General features: G+C 42.1%; 2 protein-coding genes and 2 long non-coding RNA genes across 5 annotated transcripts; 2 read left to right on the top strand and 2 right to left on the bottom strand.

Moving 5' to 3' along the window:
- On the top strand, positions 1 to 4,128 carry LOC109520885 (uncharacterized). The gene is made up of 3 exons (XR_002169257.1): positions 1 to 48; positions 1,160 to 1,345; positions 4,049 to 4,128. It is a non-coding gene; the product is annotated as an uncharacterized LOC109520885 (long non-coding RNA).
- fance (FA complementation group E) lies at positions 236 to 6,767 on the bottom strand. Of its 2 annotated transcripts, none has more exons than XM_019878422.1 (12): positions 6,349 to 6,767; positions 4,265 to 4,739; positions 4,032 to 4,118; positions 3,629 to 3,700; positions 3,422 to 3,466; positions 3,295 to 3,351; positions 1,368 to 1,511; positions 1,166 to 1,289; positions 1,013 to 1,088; positions 883 to 898; positions 665 to 790; positions 236 to 565 (listed from the first exon to the last, which is right to left on the bottom strand). In XM_019878422.1, exons 1-12 carry the CDS (start codon positions 6,558 to 6,560, stop codon positions 461 to 463), a joined length of 1,539 nt encoding a protein of 512 aa, XP_019733981.1. In that variant the 5' UTR covers positions 6,561 to 6,767; the 3' UTR covers positions 236 to 460. The 2 variants fall into 2 exon arrangements, with proteins under 2 accessions (XP_019733981.1, XP_019733980.1); XM_019878421.1 differs by having other exon boundaries at positions 883 to 949; positions 6,349 to 6,765.
- LOC109520884 (uncharacterized) lies at positions 6,463 to 10,253 on the top strand. The gene is made up of 2 exons (XR_002169256.1): positions 6,463 to 6,566; positions 9,950 to 10,253. It is a non-coding gene; the product is annotated as an uncharacterized LOC109520884 (long non-coding RNA).
- On the bottom strand, positions 8,793 to 24,453 carry mkrn4 (makorin, ring finger protein, 4). The gene is made up of 8 exons (XM_019878429.1): positions 24,298 to 24,453; positions 17,907 to 18,035; positions 17,546 to 17,814; positions 16,054 to 16,118; positions 15,737 to 15,978; positions 15,546 to 15,653; positions 9,739 to 9,838; positions 8,793 to 9,658 (listed from the first exon to the last, which is right to left on the bottom strand). The coding sequence occupies exons 1-8, from the start codon at positions 24,336 to 24,338 to the stop codon at positions 9,449 to 9,451; spliced, it is 1,164 nt and encodes a 387-aa protein (XP_019733988.1). The 5' UTR covers positions 24,339 to 24,453; the 3' UTR covers positions 8,793 to 9,448.
- Between the last annotated feature and the right edge of the window lie 35 nt (positions 24,454 to 24,488).

A 24,488-nucleotide genomic window follows, 5' to 3' on the forward strand; every position in this document is an offset into this window, starting at 1 on the left:
GTCATTATTAAACGCCTGAAACGGAGTTTCAAGGGGCTCGGTTATGAGGTATTTTTAATATTAGTCTTTAAATCTTTTCTATTCTCCTATTCTATTTTTTTTCACCAAATAAATAGAATACATTAGTATTATTTCAGATTTATGTATTAAATAATGATACAATATTTTTGTTCTGATGCGTTTTCTTTTTTGTGCAAAAAGAAAAACAACACAAATACAATAAAATAAAACTCAATACGATGATTAAAACAACTTTAGTTGTCAAAACAAGAAATTCTGCAACAACATACAGTCAAATATATTGGTGATAAGTGACGTGATGTACTTTTGCAAGTGCAGCAAAGGATACAGCACACAACCATCAACAAAAAAGTGAAGATTACGCTATCTACAGTACATGCAATTACAATAGTTTGGTATATAGCAATATAAACATAAATAACTCTATCTATCGATGTTATTATGCATCTGGGATTCTTTTCAACACTGCTTGAAGTGACTTTTTTAGGAATGTCTCATTTAGCATCAGGCAACCAGACAGGGATTGTTTGTGTGAAGCATTTACCTGGAAAATAAAACATGAATATTGGTTTGAAAAAATACTTGTTAAAGAAAACCTGTCAAATATTCAAACAATAATGTAAATGCAAAATTGTATACTTACAAGGTTGCCATATTTTGTGAGAACAGTCAACATTGTTTTTGCAAAGTTGACAGATTTTGTGAATGGCAGGGCCTGGCTAACTAACTGTTCAATCAACTGTGTGAACAGTTCTTCATTCATGTCAGGCTGCAAAAAAAGTAACAAAACCGACATGTTACATATAACATGATATTTTTTGACTGTAAAATGCGACTTGCCACACAAAAACATCTGCCAACCTCGGAATCCAGCAAGCTGTGAATAATAGAAAGCAGAGTATCATTCCATGATATTTTCAGTGTCATCCTGGAAGGAAAAGAGGAGTCAGACAAAACTAAAAAATAAAAGTGGTGAAATGTTTTGTCTTACTGAAGCACAAAAAGCCTGTTGTGAGAATCAATGCAGCCTTCTATCAGTTTGTTCAGGAGCTCAGCTTGTGCACTCCCTGAAAGAACGAATGTCTCAAATTAAAAGACACTTCCCAATTCACAACAGCATCTCTTCCATTTTTTTAAGGCTCACCTAAGTTCTCTTGCTCTAAAAGTGGGCCAATCAGACCGTGGCACATTGACCTGGTGTAACGGCTGCAGAATGACATCACAACACTCACCAGGCATCTGGACGCCGGCTCGAAGAGGGCCAGCACCTGTAGACAGCAACTTCTGTAAAACCATGCACTTCATTGCACAGCGACCCGAAGAAGTGAGTTGTGACACATACATACCCTCGGCAGCAGTAGATTTTTGATGAGCGTCAATGCTGTGCTGAAGCTGAGGTCGGGCGACAGAGCCAATATGCAGTTGCAAAGCTGCGGCAGAGCGTGCTCTGCTAAGTCGGACAAACGCAATTCGCCACACATTACTTGCACCTTGTACACAAAAGAACAACATGTGGCATTTGCTGTGTCAAAAAGGCTCCAAAAAGGTACTGTGGCTGGTGTTTTCCTGTGTCACTGCTTTGTGTGAAAGGTACCAACACGGAATGGGGGCTGAGGGCTGGGGGCATATTTCACATTGAGCATCTTTCAACAAGGTTGGCCACATCAGACAGGTAATCCGTAGATCCAGCAATTAGAAGGAACAAATATTTGAGCACAAATGGTGGTGAAACACATGTGGACAGATAATCTAACGATGCCTACAGCAGTGTTTTTCAAACTTTTTTGAGCCAAGGCACACTTCTTTCATTGGAAAAATCTCGCGGCACACCACTAGCTGAAAATGTGAAAAAAAAAAACCGCTTATTTGAATAATTAATGTGTTATATTGTTACTATAACCGTTTTTAGCATTGAAGAATGACATTATAACAGCTTGAATTGGAATCAAATGAACACAAAGAAAAAAGTATTTTCTCATCTTTCATATTTATTGTTTCACCGTCGTCCTGCATTCATTCATGCCTCACAAATTCGCTTGTCTCTCGTCGAAACACAAGGCAATTGGCTAGCTGTTGCTGCTCCCTAGCGGTATGGGAGGGTACTACACGATTACTTTCTGGGCGATACACTGCACAGGCATACAAATTGGATATTTTCCCGCGGCACACCTGACAACGTCTTGCGGCACACTGGTGTGCCGCGGCACAAGGGTTGAAAAACACTGGCCTACAGCATATAAAGCTACCATTTGCCATTTTGATGTTCAGAACAAAAGGTACGGTTTTAAAGTGAACCCTCAAAATAACCCATTTTGGAAGTAGTATCATTTGCTTTGCAGACGGGGCACGGCAGCGGTGCAAAGGGTAATAGTGGAAAGCTGGGACCAGGGCTTGAAGTTTAACACCTGAGACTCACTTCTCTTGCCCTGTTGCGTTGAACACAATTTTTGCTGTCCTACAAGGATATGACTGCCGAAAGCCATCGCAGCTGTGTGAAAAACATATATGGGGTGTTCACACGGCACACATTTGCATCAGTGCTGCACTGACGTATTTTGTTGCGATATATCTTTTTAAAACATACACTTTATTAATTTGTTTAACTCAAGCAACTACAGGCACGTCCTCTCGGTCTCCGTGCTTCTGCTCGAGAGGTGTTCAATGACCGCCCCCGAAAACGTAAATCAACGATGACTTCAATGACACTCAGAAAAGCAAACATAATGCGCCAAACAGAAAAACAAGAGAGGAAATCACAAAATAAATTCTATGAGGGGGTTGTGAACACACAACAGAGGAACAAACTACACAAACAACTCCGAGACAGTCCCGTCTCCTACAAAAGGAAAGATGACAGAAGTACAACAGAGCACGAAAGCAACGCATTCTAGCCGTATGTAATCAACTCTTCTCATGCGTAGCGAGTCTACTCCTGTAGCGTTCACACGTACCATTTTACATCGGTGCTGCCCCGCAAACGAGCATTTACTCCGGAGCAAATTTTTAAACCACCTCCTTGAGCAGGGTTAAATTTGCTCCGGTTTAAGCTGTTTTCAGGGGCTACAGCGGTGTAACTTTGTACGTGTGAACGCTCTACGGGGGCAGCCCCGGTGCTGCACCGGAGCAAAAGTTGCCGTGTGAACACCCCTATACAGACATGGCAATGTTTCGCTTTGCTGGGTTGAAAGGCACAGGCAGATAAATGCCAGAGCTACTCTTTGATCTCACATGTGGCAGCTTTCCATGTAAAATGGTTTCTAGTACAGTACATACTTGAGTGGCATTCCAGTTATTCAGCACTTCAAACACGTCAAGAGAGCGGTGGTCCCACTGTAAAAGGATAAAACACAGTCACAAAAAACTTACAGTGTAGACGAAGACAACCAAATGGGCTTCATACCTCGGTCTGACTTTGGAGTAATTCCTTGATTTCAAGAATAGACGCCTGAGTGAGCACATAAAAAGACAACACATCTGCTCAGTAGGAACTGGTGTTATGAAAATTAGTGGTTAGCAACGTACCAAAGACGGTGTCCAATTATCATGCTTCATCATTTACTGAAAGAACTTTGGGAAAACTGATGGATTTAAATGCATCCATCTTTACCTTCATGTGTTCAGGCAGAGGATCACGGGTGTCGCCCTGTTCTGCTGCATCCATTTCTGATTCTACTGCCATCTAGGAACAAAAGTCACAAGTCGGACTGAAACAATGAATTGAATAATTCAATCATTTTTTTCCAGATGGACTATTATCATCGCTGAGTCATGCGCAACTAGCAATACGGTGGCGCAAAGGCAATGAGGCACGAGGAAAGAGTGCATTGGAGACAGAGAATGTCCAAGGTTTAGAATCATTTCCTGCTGAAAATAATAATAATTAAAAAATGAAGATTCAAGTCCCAGTGTGATTACACTTTGATTATTTTCCATAATTGCGGAGCCCTAGTGTCTAATCTTCAAATTTCTCCATAATCGGAAAACGTGCATTGGAGTCAAGTTATTGTTACCACAGTATTTTTTTCAGGCAGAAGATTGTGGGAGTTTTCCGACGCTGAGATCTCACGTGAAGCATCCGTGTCCACTTCCTCTGCAATCTGTGAAAAGTGTTACAAGTTGTAACAACGTTGGTGGCTGCCATTGCAGCAGGAAGTGTTCACTCCTTTTTCTTTAACCAGTTGCAGAAAGAACCGTTAAAAAGATGACAGCTGAATGAACAAATTTGTCTCTTGTTTTTCTTTACCTTCATATTTTCGAGCAGAGGCTCGTGATCATGTGCTCGCCCAGCGGTGTGTTCATCCGTCCTCATTCGTTTCTTCTGCATCTGAATTTCTTCATCCTCATTATTTAGAGCATCAAAATGGCCCTTCCTTTTCTTGTGAGTTCCCGCCTCAGACAAAACAGGTGCAGTCTGAGGTTCCTCCGCTTGAAGGCCAGAGCACTGAGCCCACCCACCTGTCTCACCACCCACTCGCCGTGATAGTGCCGTTAGTCGCTGAGCGCACGCTGGGCTGTAAAGGGGTTCATCCATGGGACAGCCCAAGGTTCTTTCCAGTTGCTTCTTCCATGCGGTGACCCACGGGTCGGGATGGGGGTCCTGACCAAGACACAGGAGTAGACGGAGGACAGCAGCTTTGTGGAACCGCGAGTGGACCAGGTAGATGAACGTCAGCAAGTTTTGTTGGAACAGTGGTGGAAAGAGCCACACCAGAGGTTGACTGCATGTGAGGGAGAAAATGGTCGTGAGAAATTTGCAAAAACAACTGACACAATATTGCAATGGATAAATTTGAATTTCAGATATGCCACGAAAAAAACTACAAACACACACATGCAAACTAAAACAAAACACACAAAACATAAACGCTGCAAGTAAAAAAATGCTGCAAACGGCCAAACTCTGCAAACACTGGAATATCCATCCATCCATATTCTGAACTGCTTTATCCTCACAAGGGTCGCAGGTGTGATGGAGCCTACCCCAGCTGTTTTCGGGCAGTAGGTGGGGGACACCCTGAACCGGTTGCCAGCTCAGTGCAGGGCACACAGAGACGAACAACCATCCGTGCTCACACTCACACCAAGGGACAATTTAGAGTGTTCAGTCAGCCTGCCATACATGTTTTTGGAATGTGGGAGGAAACCGGAGTACCCGGAGAAAATCCACACAGGCACGGGGAGAACATGCACACTCCACACAGGATGGTCGGAGCTCGAATCGAACCCGGTACCTCTGCACTGTGAGGTCGACGCGCTAACCAGTCGCACCACAGGGGTGCCAACACCGTAATAATGCAAACAAAAACATAAACGCAGAAATACAGGGAAAAACACACAAACGAATGAAAAAAATTCTGCAATTACAGCAACATGTTGGAAGCAAACATTATAAACCACAAAACAAATGCAAAAGAAAAGAAAAAAACGCTGCAGAAATCCAAAACACACAAACTCGGAAATAACGGCAAGAAAAAAATGATTAAAGTTCACGCAACCCAATGAAAGTTTTCCAAACCACTAGGGGGCACCGCAGGACCAGTCCTGTGAGACCAGACCTAAGCGGGTTGCCTGATCAGTAGGGACTATAAATTGGCCCTCTTTTGGAGAAAATAAAGGAAAGTTTTACTTCACGTCTGGAAACACATAGACGTTGTCTTTTCCTATATTATGCTAAATCAGCATAGTTACATGGCGTGAACCGTGTTTTGTTCATAAAAGATTGTTAAATATCTAATTAATGCAATACATACAGTCGATGACATAAATAGACAAAAGACGGTGGAGAATACTGTACAAGTTCATGTGAGACGAAAAAATGGGGAGAATCTGGTACAGTACCTCTAATCGTGTCTTTGTTTGGATCATTCGAGCATTTCTTAGTTGCAGAGGTTTTGCTGTGCGTTTTTTTTTTGTTTACACGTTATTTTGTCTCTTTTGTTTACAACTTATTGTGCAGCATTTCTGCGTTTGCCCCTGTCAGCCACCGTAGTATTTATACTGAAGACGTGTACGGTATTGTATGTGCCGTTTGTGTTTACAGCACGGTCTTGAATACTAAAGCGAGGTTACATGGTTGTGACACTACAGACTTCATTATTTCGATTATGATTTTATCTATGGGAAATTTCGTTTTAAACATGGAGGTTGTGTAGCGCCAACAAACGCCAGTTGCGCGCATTTTTTCGCCTCCCTGCACAACTCTCCCACAACAACCTTCCGCCAAACAAAGTATTGTTTCCTTCATCGTCTCTTCGCCATTGAGAGCATATTTTGAAGCATGACAAAGCGAATGGACCAGTTGACTCGCTGCCACCAGCGAGGACTTACACGGTAAAGGGTGCCCCATCCATACCCGGGCAGCTGATTTCATCTCGACAAAGTGTTTCGATGAAGTCGGAGAGTGAGCTCCCGGGGCCGGCCCGCTGCTGCCGCCTTAAGACTTCCAGCGCTCTGTGGGCACCGGAAACTCCGGAGAACAGCGACCAAGCCAAAAGCTTCCACTGACCGTCAAAGCGACTCAGCAACTGGCCGGCGTTCATATCCAGGTGAACTCGACCACAGAGGTACTACAACTGCCCAATGCCCTTTGGCATTCGTTGGTAGTAGGCGAAGTTAACTTAAGGAACAGAATCTGCCGCCATCTACACTGCGCATGTGTACATCGTCTGCCACCGTGTGGACACTTCGTGGATAGGCCGTGGCGCTGCACTTCTGTCGTATTTGTTGAAATAAAAACACCACAATTACAACTCGTGTGGTCCATTCATCAAATATGTTTATATGTACATATTGTTACAGAACGAAATAATCCAATTGAACCCGAGATTTCATTTTGTTGAAACTCGGGACATGGGTTGTGCTTTCGAATCCTGATATGGTGACTTTTTTAAACTAAACATTTTGCTGTTGAAAATAGAATACTAATTGATTTAAATTGGCACACATGCACGCGCGCGCACACGCACACATTCCGATGAACTAAATTAAACTCTGACGACTCACTAATAAAAGAAGTGGTGTGATGGGGAGGTCAATAGAAAGTGATAACAGAGAATAGGAAGACTGCTCAAAAGGCATGGTGTTCAAAAGATGATCTCCTTTGAGATAAGGGTAGTTTTAAAACAATGGATGCAGTCCCGTCTCCTCTTTTACCAGCTTGAAAATAAAAGCAGCCCAAATAATGCATGATCACCAGTGGCTTGGTAGCATGGGCGTCATTAGGCCTATTTTAGGGAGGCTTCAGCCTCCCTAAAAATGTCTTTAGCCCCCCTAAATAATGTCATTGCATTATTTAAAAAAAAGTATTATTTATTTTTCCTGTACTTTTGCTAATATATTGCATCAAATTCAATGTAATGTGGCCATTTTAAATGATATTTCGATACCCTGCCATTATTGTGATGTTAAATCTCCCAGGTTTCCTGAACGCAACAGGTGTTGCTAGCATTTGACGTGTCTGTCACCATCGCCACATCAAATGCTAACGCAACAACTGACAGTTCATTGCCGAAAGTCAGGTTGAGTCGACAGCATGGATATTCGACAGTTTTTTAGAAAGGTAAATTAAGTATTCAATGCATCCATGCTGGTAAAACTAGTGACTATAGTCCGCTAAAATATCTCCAGTAACAGCAGAAACTGCACTCACTGTAACAAGTGTTCACTTTTGGATAAATTAATTTTACTTGAGGCTGTTCCCAAAATGCAATCGGAGCTTACAGTAAGTATTGGGCAGCAAACTTGTGTTTTTCCAAAGTGATGAAGCTTTTGCATCTCATTGTACTAACTTAAATTGCATATCGCGGCAGACATCTCAAAATACATAGTCTTCTGGGGGCTAAGCATATATTAATACATTTTGGTAGAGAGGAATATAGGCCTACTGTCATATAGGTTATGTTATCGGGCATCCTTCTAATTCCCTTGAGCAACCAAGATTGAACTTTTGAACTCTTTATAATTTCTATTATCTAGTCCAGTTAAAGTCCAGGGGAGGAAGCCCCATCATAGTAAAGAGGATACTAATGTGATGTGTGTAGTTCTTCATAGCCTCTTCATTTTGCTCTCAAAGTGCACGGAATTGATGGATTTTTAACAGAATGTAGAAAAAAATTCTCCCGGGGGCGGCATGCCCCCGGACCCCCCTAAAGGAGCTGTGTTCCCCTTGGGGCTAAGCCCCCCTTGTTCTTGAAACCTAGTGACGCCCCTGCTTGGTAGTAAAATGTGATAGAATAACTTCTCTGCGGTCAGGACACCATGAGTTCATCGAGGGAGAATACAAACTGTCTCAGAATTACACCATGGACGTTGAGATAGAAAGAGAAATCGGAGATTTTGACCTTGACATCTGAGTTTTAAACAATATTTAAAAATGTAATTTTCGTCAAAAACATCAGCAGTGACTATTACTACCATCTTATTTTAGTGGTATTAAACATTCTTGGTAAAGAGCTTTGATTTAACACATTCATCTATCCATTTTCTTCCGAGTATCCAGGGTCGTGTCGCAGGTACATATGCTATATTTAAACAGGCATAATGTTTAACTTTGTATAGCTTTAAAGTGGCTTACACTAATTACTTATATCGAGGACTGCCTTTGAACACTACCTACTATGCTACTTTATTATATTGATAGTCATGCTGGTACCTGAAGAGTTTGGAATTGTTTCAGGTGATACGACGTATATAATGCCTGAGAGCCATTGCAGAAGGGGAAATGAAGAAATTGCAGCATCCAATTCAAATGATCAGTAATGGAGAGCAGAACGTTTTCAGTGAGGCAAACTTTGAAATAAGGTTTATTTTCAATGTACGAGTACAACTTGTTTTAAAAGACAAAAAATCAAATTTTCAGTTATGCCAAAACGAGGTTAGAGTATCATCAGGGTACACCAAGGCAGGAATATTCAGGATTGGACATCAACCAAAGAGGGGCACAGTACACTTTTTATCTTTAGACAATTTAAAATGGTCCATCCACGTAACATTTAAAAACATTTCTCTGGTAAACTCAGTTATGAGCACTTAAATCTAACTAGAGAGGCAGAGAGAAAAATGTGCAAGGTGTCAATGTCTGCAATAAGGAAGGGGGAAAAAAGCAGCTGGAAGAAGTAGCCTTTGAATTTGTCGTTAGATTCATCCTATCCAGACAGTTTATCTGAGCAGTGTGCACCATTTATTTCAAGCTGTCCACTGCAGCAGAGTCAATTCAGGTTAGTTTCTCTCTGGTTGAGGGAAAGCAGGTCAGTCACATGACCTACTAAGTAACAACTGAGACTCGCCTACTCCGCCCCCCTCACCCCCCAAAAAACATCCAAGCGGGACAGTCAGTCGTATCATAACATAGCCACATCGTCGTGTGGTGACAATTCATTCTAGGACCAGTTTCCACATGGAGAAAATTGCGTGGGAAGGGAAAGGAGGCTCAGAAGCCATACCCCGCTATGAAAAAAGGAAAGTCAAAATTGTCACCATCATCATCATTATCATCATCATCATCATCCTCGTGTGTGTGTGTAAGAGTCATGGCTATGAAGAAATTGAGCAGACCATCGTAGTCTTCATCATCATCCTCTTCATCATCGTCCTCTTCATCATCATCGTCGTCGTCATCATCGTCATCATCTGTATTACACTAATGGGCAAAAAGAGAAGCGAAAGAGTACGTTCAGGTGGTGGCAACAGCGCACGGCATGTTCAGCAAAGCATACGTACCAGGAATGATCTGTGGTGTGTAGACCTGTCATGCCGGTAGAGGCACTCCGTCTCGAAGGGGCAGTATTGGTATCGGACATCGTAAGAGCAGCTTTGCTTACTACACATTGAAAAGCAAAGAAAATGTACATTTCAGTTCCTCACCAACCCATTCAGAATCGGGGTAGGGTGCGCTTATGAAATTCGGGCTCATTTTTATTTTGTTTTTCAGATTCCAATTTTTAAAACGAGAAATTGGCGATGGCTCGCTCCGTTCGATGGGAGACAGCAACACTGCCTCCTGGCGGACGGACGAGGGATGGTCTTTTAACATCCGAATAGCTGAGACCTGTGTGTGTGTGTGTGTGTGTGTGTGTGTGTGTGTGTGTGTGTGTGTGTGTGTGTGTGTGTAGATCTTAAAATGATGTGACGTTTGTGTGAAAAATGAATGGGTGTGTCTATGGATCCACAAACGCACATTCGACACGTCACACACAGAATTGAATATTTACAAATAAGTCATGAGACACAATAAAAAATAAATAAAAAAAAAGGGGGGGATTGCTGATGTATTTGTGGATCCGACAAACATGACACCCGTGGATGGACCCGTGTTACTAATTTTGACACAAATCTCTCCCCATACGTGACGACACCACAATGGTTTTGTGCATCGAGTACGATCGGAACTTGTGAGGTCTTCCTGGAGTCAGAAACGTTTAGTAATCTAGTGTTCCTCTCCAAGAATTTGAAAAACGTTGTCACTGTTGCACTCAAGCCATACGTACACGCATTTGATTGTAGGGTATTAGTATTGATTGTGCAAAGTACGGTAATTTATTTTTACAAGTAATATTATTGTCCTTCTCCCCCTAAAGTCAGCTGTTGCAATGATTGAAGAACATAGCGTTTGAGCTTTGCGTTCTTGATTCAAAGTCATGTATCAATCTTTATACATCATTGACGTACTATTCATTCATGCGCATGGTAATGTGTGTAACAATGAAGTGCATCTATCACACAACAAAATATGTCCGACATGCGTGGCAACGACGCTAACGTTTGTGCAGTAATGCTAACATGATGTCATCATTTAGTTAGCGGTTTGATTTACTTACAGTTCTGGCCTCTCCAGCAGGTTTGATTGTAGATATTGTGCCAGTTTTAAAGGGATTCTCACCTGCCTGCAAATCAACTTTTTTTGTTTTGTTTGCTGATAAGATGAATAAATGGGGTGTGTACGAAGGCTTTCTTCAGGTACTGGTCATTATTTTGCCATTTTTTAGCGCATGCTTGTTTGTTGGGGCAAAAACCGTCTGAGTGGCTGCCATCCTCAGGTTCAACACCGCACTGCATGTGAATTTGGCTTTCTGTTTTCTGGATTTGACTTGCAGGGACTCCTCACGTCACTTCTAGAATCTTGACCTAATTGCTCTGCCACTGTGGGCTCAGCCTCATACACGACTCCATCGCGAGTTGGAGTTGGAATAGTAGCATTTGTGAATATTTTTGTATCAATTTTCAGGTTTGTGATGTATTAGCATAGTATTTGGTTAATTGATTTGGCACATTTTATGTTCAAACTGATAAACATTGTTTTTAGCAAATAACCATTAAACTTAAAGCTGGGACAGGTGCCAAAAAAGGCTGAGAACATTGAAGAATGCTCATCAAACACCTGTCTGGAACATCCCACAGGTGAACAAGCTAAACAGATGGATGCCAAGATTGGTCCATAAAAAGGAGCTTCCCGGAATCGTTCAAAGACGGGGCTCCGTTCACCTCTTTCTGAACAACCGGCTGAGAAAATAGTCAAATCATGTTCCTCAATGTACTATTGGAAGGAATTTGGGGATTTCATCATCCGAGCTCATTTAAGATGGACTGATGCAAAGTGGAAAAGTGTTCTGTGGTCTGCCTAGTCCAATTTTTTTTTAATTGTTTTCGGAAATTGCGGGCATCAAGTCCTCAGGGACAAAGAGGAAAACAACCATAGGGACTGTTCTGGATAAAAAGTTCAAAAGCCAGCATTTGTGTTAGTGCTAATGGCGTGGCTAATTTAATGTATTTGTGAAGGCACCATTAATGCTGAAACGTCCGTACAGGTTTTGGAGAAACATATGCTGCCATCCAAGCGGCATCTTTTTCATGGACGACCCTGATTTTTTTCAGCAAATCACATTCTGCATGTGTTAGAACAGCGTGACTTGGTTGTAAAAGAGGGCGGGTACTAGACTGGTCTGCCTGTAGTGCAGACAAGTCTCCCATTGTAAACGTGGGACGCATTATGGAACGTAAAATACGACAACAGAGACCCTGGACTGTTGCTGAAGCTGTACGTCAAGCAAGAATTGGACACAATTCCACCTACAAAAGCTTCGACAATTAGTATCCGCAGTTCACAACCGTTTATCGAATGCTGTTCAAATAAAAGGTGATGTAACAGCAGTAAAAACAATAACGTTTAACAGTTTGAACATAATATATCCCATCTTTGTAGTGTACTCAATTAAATCTAGGTTCAAGATGATTTGAAAATTATTGTATTGTTTTTATTTATGTTTAACACAATACCCCAACTTCATTGGAATTGGGTTTGTATTTGGGTAATAGTTTAGTCTTGGGTAGTATTGTTGAGACGAGACTCTGCTCAATCATCTCCGCCCTCGCAAACAGATGGTCCTCCAGGAAACGCCCTTTGAGCACCGTTTTCAAATATTCGTGAGGGGTGCAAGGTCCTAGTCAGGGGTTGGGGGCAGGGTGAGAACCCCTTTAAGGTTTAATACCAATCCACTTTGGTACTGGCCAAAGTTTATCAGGCAGTCCTTGAGAAATGACCGCTCATTTCGCGGGTACACTTGTCAGGCGTCCTGATAGCTGCTTGAGAAACTGGGCATGTGTTCAGTCTGCAGGGGCGGGACAGGGGTGGACTGAGGACCCAATCGTTTTCTTGAATTGGGCTGAGCTGGTGCTTAGAGAACAAGAATGCTCAGAAATGGCTGAATGGAGGAAAACACCCTTTGGGGGGGATGGGGTGCTTCGGGTGAGTAACTAGCATTTCAACATGGCTAAGAGTTGATTTTACATGACACAGATCCTTTTTAACTCATTTGATTTGCAAAAGCACCATCATTGAGTGCCAAAATGGAAAATACGCTTTTGGTGTTTTTTAATTTCAAAAAAAGAAAACAACTCTTGGAAATGAGAAATTTACAAATGTTCAACTGGTGTTTACTAATGAAAGATAAAATGTAGAAATTAACTTTTTTTTTCCCTGAAGAAAGAAGAGGATTGAAGCTTTCTTTTGGTAGGGTCCATGCTTATATTGCTCGAGAACTAAATTTTCTGTTGGCCTTCAAAAATTTGTCAAAGTGGCTGGCACCGGTTCTCCCAATTGGAAAAACATGACTTGTAAGAAAAGAGGTCAATTTAAAATTGCACACAACAGAAAACTATTTTCATGTCGAGAAACAATTGTGGGCTATTTGTAGGTGAGATTTTAGCGAATGGGAAGAAGTAACACCAGAACCACAGTAGCATTTTTGCCTATCGAGCAGGCGTAGGAATAAGGAACATTCACAGGCAAAGTTTGGGATTTATCAATTTGGATTTGTGAGAATGTGCTGGAATTTATGCACAACTCCAACCATTCGTCATGCGCGCGCGCGCGCACACACACACACACACACACACACACACACACACACACACACACACACAAAGCCTGAAACTATAGATACAACGCCTATCCACCTACGCTCCATGAGCCTTTGCGTGAGTTATGTGCGAGACTTTCATATGAAGCCAAACCTGAGGTTTGTTTTCTATGACAAATCCGGACAATGTCAGAAAGTCAGAAGAGAAAGCAATTCAATGCCTCTTTCTCATCACGTAGCGGGGTAGGAGAGGATGATGATCGCTACTTTCCAAACACTGTCACTTCAGACATGAGGCAATGAGCCATTGCACGTCGCGCTGTGTCATAAAACCGCAATCAATCTTCAAAGTTTATGTGAACATCTCTCTCTACTTACGTCAACCGCAGCAAATATTAGAACGCTTGGCCCCAATATTAAAAATTTTATCAGCATATCATCTTCCCCGCTCGCTAATCTTACTGACAAAAACGCTTACTGTCCATAAAATATAGCGGCGATAGCGCTTACAATTTCAGAGGTTGGCTAATTGGACTGTCGCGTCTCTCAACCAACATCTGATGTCCGTGTGACACTTGGCATCTGGCGAATCTTCGCAAAAGTCTCACAGAACTTCCACCTTGTGATGAAAGTTATTTAATAGTCACTGTTCAAGGTCTTCATGAAAGAAAGGCTAAATTGAAAGCACACACATACTGTAGCTCAGGCGTGCCCAACCAGTCGATCACGGTTGACCGGCAGTCCGCGGAGCGTTACCAAGTCGACCGCGAGGGTGTCGGAAAAAAAATGTGTACTTGTTATTAATATTGTAAATTGCTCTGTTAGTGCACAGTGCACAGTTACAGAAACAGTTTCATTTTCTCACAGACCCCCACCAAAAAAAAAAGTCACCTTTAACCTTCGGTGGCGCATGACCTGCATGACAGGAAGTTGTTAGCAGGTCAGCATGCGATCAGACCTATTGCAATATATCTTTTTATTATCATTATTATTCTCCTACAAAATTTGTTTCATCCGCAATTCACCGATGGCACTGGCAAAGAAGAGGAATCTGGAGCGCCAGGATAAGCATTTTAAAACGGTCCAAGCAAGCTACGGTGTGCCGTTTTTGCACTGAACACGCTACGAAAGTGCGCCCCTGCCTTTGCTTCAGGTCTCCCACTCAGGTAGGCAGTGATTTCCTGTTCACAAATTCAGTCTCGTCTTGTATCTACTTTATTTTTCATGCATGTTAGGGTCCATTATGGCTGTTGCTCATCATGGCATCCGTGCACGCATGTGTGTGCACGTGCAGTAACTGGTTGATTGCAGGAGGTTGGCTGCTTGAAGAGTAGCTCTTGGGTCAAAAAAGGCTGGCTTCTTTTTTGACATCAACAACACGTTTTTTTCGGATTTTTCAATCACAAACTTACACGAACGCTATTACGTTGTGATTGGTTGGTTGAAGGCGCAGAGGCATAACTCGGGCCTCCCAGAGCAAAGTCTGCTCACATTACTCGCGGCAAGGCTAAAAATAGTTTAGCTTTCAGATTCACACAAAACACAATGGCAGAATTGAATGACCGAAATTGTGTTTCCTGTAATGTCTTATTTCGTGGATCCGATCAATGACGTCATTGACCGATCGGCAAATTATGACATGAGAGCAGATAACAGATTTTGCATCAAATGCTAACTATTGGCCAATCCGATCAATATTAATGTGCATATTACAGGTGTCCACATATTTGATGAATACGGATTAGTTACTAAGGCACACTCTAAATTTCAGTCGTACAAATGCATTTCGAAGCTCTTCGACGCACTTCAATAAATGAGGCCCTCGCGTTGTTTAAAACTGATTGGTAGGCTGTCAGCATCAAATGACTGCAAATTTTTGCCACTAAAACTGCCTTTGAAAAGTATTCCGGTGGTTGTTGCCAGCATATACAGAGCAGTTCCTGTTAGCAGGTAGCATCTAAGGCAGAGGACTGGCATCATATTAGACAATTCTTCACGGGGACAGCGTAATTAACATATTAACAGCATTCTGAATTTGAAATTAAACCTGAGTTCTGGCTTTTTTTTAATCTAGGACTCATTTTACCGCTAAATCTTGACCCACGCCAATTCAACAGTTGAGCTTCAGATCAGGTTCGCAAATGCAACCGTGGTGAGCACTCGAGAGCTTACCTGAATTTTTTTTTGAAGTCTGCTATTAGTTTTTCCTTCGCTTGACCTTCCACCCAGTATTTGTTCGGCACATAGAAGGCTGATCTCACCCTGCATTGTGGGCAGGTCCTGAAGCAGAGAGAGCGCTTGTGAAGTCACAAAAGGCTTGAAAGCATTCAAACGAACGCATGAAAGCGTAAACGAAAACCTACTTGACAACATCAGACCCGAGGTCTCTAGTTTTCCTCCAGGTCATGATGCACTGCAGGCAGAAGGCATGACTGCAGTTGGGCAAGATTCCAAACACCTGGTTACTGCGGTCCATCTTCTCATACACCTTGTCCATGCATATGCCACAGATGACATCTCGACTCTGGAGGAAAGCCTCCAACGTACCGTCAGCGCACGAGGCTGCAGCGCCACCCGTGGCTTCCGTGCCGCCGGCAAGGCTTTCCTGTCCAAAAACCAGAACATGAGCCTGATCTCGTCGGGTTCAACTGAACACAACAATGGAGATTAAAATACAAACCTCTTTGTCACATACACTTGTAGAACACTGTTCAGAGCTCTTGGGCGACACTCGGGAGTGAGTATCTGCAAACGAGACGTACGCTGAAATTCGCTTTCATCGCATCATCGCTTAGGTTGCCTCAAAATTCAAACCAAATCACAACTCTGTATCGGCATATTACACTCGACCTCTGTGATTCAGTTGTTCAAAAGTGGAGCTGCCTCAACGGTTGGTGATACCATTACGGTAGCCTGGAGGATCGGCCGATAGCGATTACATTTTTTATGTCACTCTAAAAGTTGTTCATAATATGTGGCTGTAATTCGATAGATACTGACATCTAAAAACACCATGTTCAATGGACAACAACACCTCTGGTCCTCTAAAGAAACAGAAAAGCCACATAAGTCATAAGCACGGACCATGAAGCGCAGTTTTATTCGGCGTAATATCACTTGCCTACCAAGTATCACCAAAGTCTGCTCAAACATTAGTGGGACACCCTGTCGAAGCTCGGTCTACTTTCGGCGACTGTCAAACCTTCCAGTCCACTCACAAAGTCCTGCATGTCCCGCTCACAAACACTACATACAATGTTCGGGTGGCTCCCATCAGGTCGCAGGCTGACGTGTCCACATTCGAGAACGCCCCTCCCTCTCCTAATTGCGAGTAACTGAATGCACATAGCACTTTAGCATTTAGCACAGAGCATTTTATTGGACAGCTGTAAATATTTTAACTGCAGCACTTTTGCATGTTCAACTGGTGTCTGCGTGGGTTTTCTCTGGGTATTTTGGTTTCCTCCCACATTCCAAAAACAAGCATGATAGGTTGATTGAATGCTCCAAATTGTGTGACTGTGACCATGAATGGTTGTTCGTCTATGTGTACCCTGCGATTGCCTTGCAGCCAGATCGGGGGTACCCTGCCGACTGACCGATGACAACTGGGTTAGGGTCCACGACTCCCCACGCCCCTTTTGAGGGTAAGCGTGGGGTGAAATCACTTATTTGGCTTACTGACAATCAATGCTCCATCTTCTCACTTATGTGATATCTAATCAAAGCACATTCTTCAGTCTTCACTTACTGACAATCAATGCTCCATCTTCTCATGTGATATCTAATCAAAGCACATTCTTCAGTCTTCTGGTTGGGATGACGCCCCTTAGGCTTAAATAATAAATAGTTTGATGCCCTATTGATTTTGTTAAGTCGTGGATCTAGATAAAAATAGTTGTGTGTAAAAAAATGTTCAATGATTTTCATGTTCAACAACTCAAGTGTTTGAAAATTTTCAAAATGTATCGATTTTGTGTAATCGAAAGCATTCTCATTAATCTTGCATTTTGTTGAATTATGACAAACTAAATCAGCGGCAGTTTGGACTCTAGGATGAATTCATAACGATAACTTGGGAAACGGAACACTCCCTGTTTCGTAGCGTTGCAAATGGTTCAGTCGACCTAACATTTGACAGCACGCAGCCAATGGTGAGTTACGGCACCCACCTTGTAATCGTCTCTCAGCATTTCTGTTCCCAGTGTCTGTGACGTTTGTTGAGTTGACCGCGGACCCCGAAGTGCCACGTCGCCGCCTTGGCGACACATCAGCCTGCGCACGAGCAAACGTCTCGGAACGCCTTCGGTCAGCTGGACGTTGGGCAGCGGTGGAGGTGGAGGAGGAAGAGGAGGAGGATGTGGAGGAGAAGATCGTTGGTACAGACAGTCTTCGACCTGCAACATCTGCACCACCTTCAGGTTGGGGGACATGGATGTACCTTGGAGGGAAGTACAATTCTTACTGAGTAATTGAAAGAAAATGGACATTTTTAGGACATGACTGGAACCGACAAAAAGCATCATTCACTACCTGCAGTGTTCACCATACCAGCATGCACCTTTCTGGTAGTAGCGACATATTGGAGCTGGCGGTGGAGCGGGCAATTCGTGTCGATAATAGCATCTCGAGCCATATCTGCATGAGCCATTCAAGAAATGCCTTCAAGAAAGCAGAGGTGGGTAGGTCATTCGTAAAGCAGTTCCCAGACCCGGTAACTATTTGAACCAAGGAGTCCAGTCACAATACCAGGCATGGTTATCAAAGGAGACGTGAGCCACGCAGCTTGGGGGGGGGGAATAAATAAATCAATAAAATTGCTGAAAGCTCTCGCTGCTAAGATGATGCCAAAAGGGCACGACACCATTATTGAACCAAATATTTCCTCAGATCCAATTGAAAACATTTAACCTGAAACCTCACGTGCTCCAACGTACGCATATTCAAAGAACATATCCAAGTTCACATCAACTAACCCAAAATGATCTTGCAGACTGCGCCCAGTTCGACCGCAACGTGTTGCTGAGTTAAGAACCGAATGAAGGTTGAGTTTGTTTCTGATCTGAACAGAGAATCAGATTTGAGAAAAAAAAAACTGATGAGAACTACGCAAGTGTAACTATTATTACACATGACGTGTTATCAGGGTAATATTATACTACAAGAATGCCACACCAATCCATGGTCTAAACAAGGAGTCACATGGGCCTGTTTTCTCACTAGCGATGGATTATTGTGATTTTGCACCCAAGCTGTCCACTGTCAGTTTTATCGAACTAAAGTGTGGCATATGAATACATATTTATGTTTCCTAATCATTGTGAGAGACCATTAACATGGTCAGTGTCTTCTTAAATATCATTAATAAAGGCAATTGGAGCAAATTTGTTATTTCAGAAGCAGGGACAGCGCTACAGGAGGGCTTGGTGATGCTATAACCCAGTAAGAGATTTCTGTTTATCCCAGTGAAGCCCCTCAATGAAGCTTGAGCGCGGACGGCGTTGCTCTCTGGTGAGTGACGCTCTTCTTTATTCCTACACAGCTTCTTTACAGTGATGTTAATGTACCATAGTAACATGACAGTGTCCTTGCGGAGGGCTTGCTCCCTGTTAATTATGCCTACTGCTGACTTTGTGGCGCGTTTATTACAATGGTGACAAGTTCAGCATACTTGTAACGTCCATATTATAAAAAAAAATAATAAAAAATAAATAAAAAAATAATGGGTCAGATTGCTCAAACAGGTTGAAAACTTACAAAAATAGTTGCTAAATAGTCACAATGAGTTTGACATGCCAATAGAAGACGCAGCATTTTCACTCGCCAATCGCCTTACATATTGATATAGGGCTTCACCCTTCCAGGGACAGCGGTTACTACGGTTAACATCTTATCATGTTATCAGGTTACAGGGTGCATGAAAGAGGTAATGATTTGACGCAAAGCAATATTTGTTTTTATTTTTTTTAAATCCATTACGAGCAATCCATCCATCCACCCATCATCTGAACCGCGTTATCCTCACGAGGGTCGCGGGCATACTGGAGCCCAATCCCGGCTGACTTCAGACAGTAGGCAGGGTACACCCTCAACAGGTTGCCAGCCAATCGGAGGGATGAACGGATTAGAAAATGGATTGATTCTCCGGCTTTCCCTCTGTAAATTTCTCCTCGTATTCTCATCGTAGAAACGATACATGTCAGAAGTTTATCTTATTCACTGATGTGGACGTGTGATGATAAAGCTGAGAATTCAGAGTTAGCAGCTAAATAGTAACGTGTTCAGTTGGCAGGAGTAGCCAGCCGAAGCTCCTTGTTAATCTTGCTATCGCTAGCTGCCTCTTCCTCCCAATACCCAGCTACAAGTGACATGAGCAGCCCACAGAAGCTTTTTGGGATGTCTATGCTTTGCAATTATTGGACAAACTTAAAAAAATATTCATTCTATTTGTGGTGTTTTAATGAGGCTCAAATTAACTGCTATGCTTGTATAATTTGAGGGCGTACCCATTTTTTTGGTAGTTAATAGTTACGGGTTTGTTGTCAGTTTATCTTTTCCCAACACAGTAGTACTTGTTATTTGCATTTGCCCACTGTGTTATTCATTAACCTCTTGAGACCCGAGGTTTGTTTGGTGTGGATTTTTTATTTCTCCATGCTCTTTGGGTTAAGTAAGGCCTAAAAAGTATCATTCCTAAACCTGGTGTTTGTACACGAAGTGGCTTTTGTTTAAAAAAAAAAAAAAGTATTTCTCCATGCTCTTTTGGTTAAGTAAGGCCTAAGAAGTATCATTCCTAAACCTGGTCTTTGTACAGGAAGTGGCTTTTGTTTAAAAAAAAAAAAAAGTCCTCATATGAGGCCAGTCAGCTTTTCAAACCATTAAAGGAAATCAATGCTGTTTGGAACCAGAAAGGCCCAATTAGTGTACATACAAATTCTGAGCTTCCTCCGATTACTTGTTCTCTTAAAAAAAAAGAAAAAATTTAAATGTCATCATATGATTACAGTGGGCCGATATTACTGTACAATGTCACAAAAAGACACAGCAGAGTAAGTACAAAAAGTTGTTTCCCCCTATAAACAATTTACAACAGTGAGGTTTGTGATCTACAGCTTGTGTGCTGGTCAAGAAGCGATTGCAATACACTTGTGTGCCTGCAGTCAGGGTTTCAAACAGATGTTTGAAGAGCAATGTTGCAAAACCTGAGCCTTCTGAGTCCTACACCTGCAAACCTGTCTTTAAATCTTGTTGGGAGTTGAAAGTAGCTCCAGTCCATCCACTGGAACCTGGTTTTCTGGTACATACTGCTGGAATGGAAATGATGTGACATTGTGTTGCTAATGGCAAGCCATTGAGAGAGCAATGGCCCCAAAATTCTTGTGCGGGTAAGGCACAAAACATTATCCCCATCTCATCAACTGGAGTGCTGCAAGATCCCACACCACGGCATTTGTTGAAGGAGCTTCATCAACCTAAAGTCAATGTTTCTCCACATCATTCAGCGGCTACCAATCCATTGGCTCAATTTGCAATTCATCTTTACTCTGACACTAGACTTGGCTTGGGATAAATGGAGCAGACTTCCACTGCTTTCCACATCCATGCGTCCGAACTCTGTACATCCAGAAGTTGTAGGTCCTGTCCTGTACTCTTGCATGTCCTTCCTGACCCCTCAATCAGATATCAGAAGAGGAACAAAATACAATTTTTTAGTAATGTGCTCACCATTTTGAAACCGATAAAAGGGCCACAGAGTAATACAGTATTACAACTTGGGTTCTGGCTCCTATCATGCTCACAAAGCAACACCGACAATCATACACTTTTGGAGTTTGTGGCTGTCTCTTGTTCTAGGGGTCACTATCTTTAGCTGAGTCAGGTGGTGAATAATCTTGATCTGATATATTTCTTGGTAAAGTGGTAAATTATCACTCTCAGACTGATCAGGTTGCTGTGTTACAGTCATGAGTTATAACTTCATTCACAGCAGGATCATCTTCACACTGGTTAAGTCCATCAATCGATCGATTTTGTAATCCACATCCATATCCCAGCTGTCTTTGGGCAGGGGGGGGGGGGTACAGCCTGAATGGGTTGCCAGCCAATCCCAGAGGACACAGACGAGCCCTTTGGATAAGGGTTAAACCTCAAAGGTCTCTAAGTTGCTCAATGCAATCATTCCACTATGGATAATGAATTTTTAATCAGTAATTCAAATTAAAGAGAGATAAAAAAATTTGTAACTTTCCCTATTTTGCATTAGGAGTTGCCCTATCAGTTTTTTTGCAGACTTCTACACCAGTTTATTTTGACTGAAATGGGTGTAATGTGGAGCAATTACCACAAGATGGCGTGGGCAGTGTCCCTAAACGTGGCTAAAACAACATTGGTCTGAGAAGCAGAAATATATGTCCTCATGAGTATGCAGGGTCTCAAGAGTTTAATTTTCAATGACTCTTAGATTTAATTTTGCATCCTACGTTTGTTATGTACGGTGACCGTGTTGTGATTAATATATGTCATACATACACACATAGGTTAAACTCTTGAACTTTATTCAAAACCCAACTCCTCTCTCTTTTTTGCTCATTTGACCTATTATTATTTCCCCTTGCTTATTATAACCTGAACAATAACTTTTTATTGTTGGGCTGTCCTAATCGATTTTGCCAATTATTTTTGTTTTTCTTTCACAAGCTCAATCGAAATCTTTCCACTCGTTTTCAATCCTTCAATAAACAGCTGAAACAAAATGGCTCATTTACAGCTCCCGACTGGCTGCAAGAAATTATAAATATAGTAAACAAAGTACATAAAAAAAAAATATAGTAAACAAAGTACATAAAAAAAAAAAAAAGGTACGAAAGCGGAATTTGAACCCGTGAAGTGATGTAATAAAATATCACCTTCGGGGAGACCTTTCTAACCGGTTCTTGCGGCGCAGAATTTTTACTTTTAGTTCTTGTGTGATTCACGGCAAAATAAAACCAGGTTGCGAGTTGCCGGTTGCGGCAAAATAACCGCTGCCAAATGCCAGATCAGATCCTAATGCAAGTACTGTGGGTTGATATGTGGGGTGAACTAGTTAGTGTTCCCTAGACCTGGTCGGGTTACAGAAAAACCAAAATTAATTTATTGACTTTTTTTTTTAAATTAGGTGAAATTTTAGTTATTGGTGTAGAGCAGGGGTGTCAAACTCATTTCACATTTTGGGCCACATATGGCATTGGTAGATGTCAAGTGGGCCGGACCATTAAAATTATACCATACTCTGCTATAAATAACCAAAATATGTCTTTCCTTTGTTTTGGTCTAAAGAACCACAAGACCATTAGGAAAATGTTGACATTTAATGAACATATCTTTTAAAAAACATTTCATGAAGCACCTTAGATTTCCTTAGACAAATGTGCAATTTACTTTTATCATTCACATATAATCATTGCAACTGATCCCACCGATTGTACAAGGCACAAAACTTTAATAAGTAATTGGTATTGAAAAATATAGTAATGGACTTTAAGATTAAACAAGATTTATATAGAAAGGAATTTTTAAACCATTTACATGTGCATATAAAATCTAAATTTAATCCCTGCCTACACCTTACAAACTAAGGAGAGTTCTATTAAATGTGTAAAAAATAAATTATTCACATGTCCTTAATAGCGTCTGCTGTGTTGGGTCTCGCTCAGTGACAGACTGAGGCTGCTGACAACAGCACTACTCTACTCTGATCAAAACAGTGTGTTCCCCTGTGGATACTCCATGAATTGCACCTTATTAAAAATATTCATTTCGTGTCTATTATGCTTTTTTTTTTCACTTTTAAATTATCCTGTGGTCCTGATTGAATCTCCTTGGGGACCGGTTCCGGTTTGAAACCCCTGGTGTAGAGTTAATAACATTAACGTTCTCTCTCAATTTCCGAACACTTCTTGGAGCTATTCTGAGACAGTTCTCAGTCTCCCTGAGTGAACTCATCATTGGCTGACCACTAAGAAATTATTTTATAACATTATTTTAAAATCTAAACCACTGACGTGCATGCATCAGTTGGACAGCTTTTATTTCGAAGGTGGTCAACGCCGCTGGCAGAATATGAACAATCGCTTTGGCGGCTGGCTTGACTTCAATTTTGCCTGTGGAGGCTGGCCTGACCGCAGTTTTTGTGTCGGTAGTCCCTCTTCCCACCACTGGTCCACTAAACACGATAGTTAAAATAGAAATGACTATAAAAGCTTTTGGAAAACAAAGCCAGAACAAATGAGCATGAGTTTTTCTTCCCGTTCAAGACGAGCCGAAATCACACTTGCGTAAAACACGGTCAAATAATCACATCTAAGGTCAGTTAACACACGTCGACACCAACGCTTTTAACGGAATGTGCCAACAATATAAAGGTTGCCCCGTTATGCACGTTGCAAGTCCAAGTTTCACACGTACTAGGCTTGGGCTTTGGAATCTTGGAATTAAGAGTTTCAGCGCGACACCAAAGTAACGAACGCAATCATATGGCAGTGAGCGACAACAAAAAATGCGAAAACACACTGGCTCGACTGCTTTGTGTGGTATGGACTTCTGTCTGCAAGCGCCGCGTGCACACAAAACAATTCCTCCACGACAAGCCAACGGAAATATTGAGATTCAAAAGTTAGTGCTCCTGGCCAACAGTCGGCTTTGGTTGCGTCCCCGAAACTTAAGCGCGTGGATATTTACAAGACTACAGTCACTACACGTGAACAGATTCGCGACAAAGGTTTACACTCACGAGAAAACAACAACGTCCATCTCAGCTTTTTAACTTCCGCCTTGCGCCCGTCGCGAAACATTTCCTTCTACGGATATTTGCCGAGGGTTGCCGTTTGTCGACGAGTAAAAGTTACCTGTCGCGTTCTCACTTTTTCGTTAAATTTGCACTTACCTGCAGATATTGCCATTACGGGCCAAACGCGAACGTTCCATGTCCGCGGCCACCCGACGTGCTTGTGCGTGTGCTGCTGTCCCAGCTGCTGAAGTTGCTGCTGTGCAAGCCGCCCCGCTTCCACCTCCGACTATTTTAAGAGTCTGCAACTGGTGTTTGTTCGCCAATTAACGAAGTGACGAGCCAATAGA

Source organism: Hippocampus comes, unplaced genomic scaffold, assembly GCF_001891065.2.
Source record: "Hippocampus comes isolate QL1 unplaced genomic scaffold, H_comes_QL1_v1.1 scaffold345, whole genome shotgun sequence".
Classification (NCBI taxonomy): Eukaryota; Metazoa; Chordata; class Actinopteri; order Syngnathiformes; family Syngnathidae; genus Hippocampus; species Hippocampus comes.

Excerpts from the sequence above, each read along its gene's own strand:
- fance (XM_019878421.1), bottom strand. The coding sequence starts at position 6,560 with ATGAACGCCGGCCAGTTGCTGAGTCGCTTTGACGGTCAGTGGAAGCTT. Across the intron at positions 4,119-4,264 it reads CTCTGCTCGAAAATATGAAG|ATTGCAGAGGAAGTGGACAC; the intron begins GTAAAGAAAAAC and ends CACTTTTCACAG. Across the intron at positions 3,352-3,421 it reads TACTCCAAAGTCAGACCGAG|TGGGACCACCGCTCTCTTGA; the intron begins GTATGAAGCCCA and ends ATCCTTTTACAG.
- mkrn4 (XM_019878429.1), bottom strand. The coding sequence starts at position 24,338 with ATGGAACGTTCGCGTTTGGCCCGTAATGGCAATATCTGCAG. Across the intron at positions 9,839-15,545 it reads GACTTCAAAAAAAAATTCAG|TAAGCAAAGCTGCTCTTACG; the intron begins GTAAGCTCTCGA and ends TTCAATGTGTAG. Across the intron at positions 9,659-9,738 it reads CACACCACAGATCATTCCTG|TGTAATACAGATGATGACGA; the intron begins GTACGTATGCTT and ends TTTGCCCATTAG.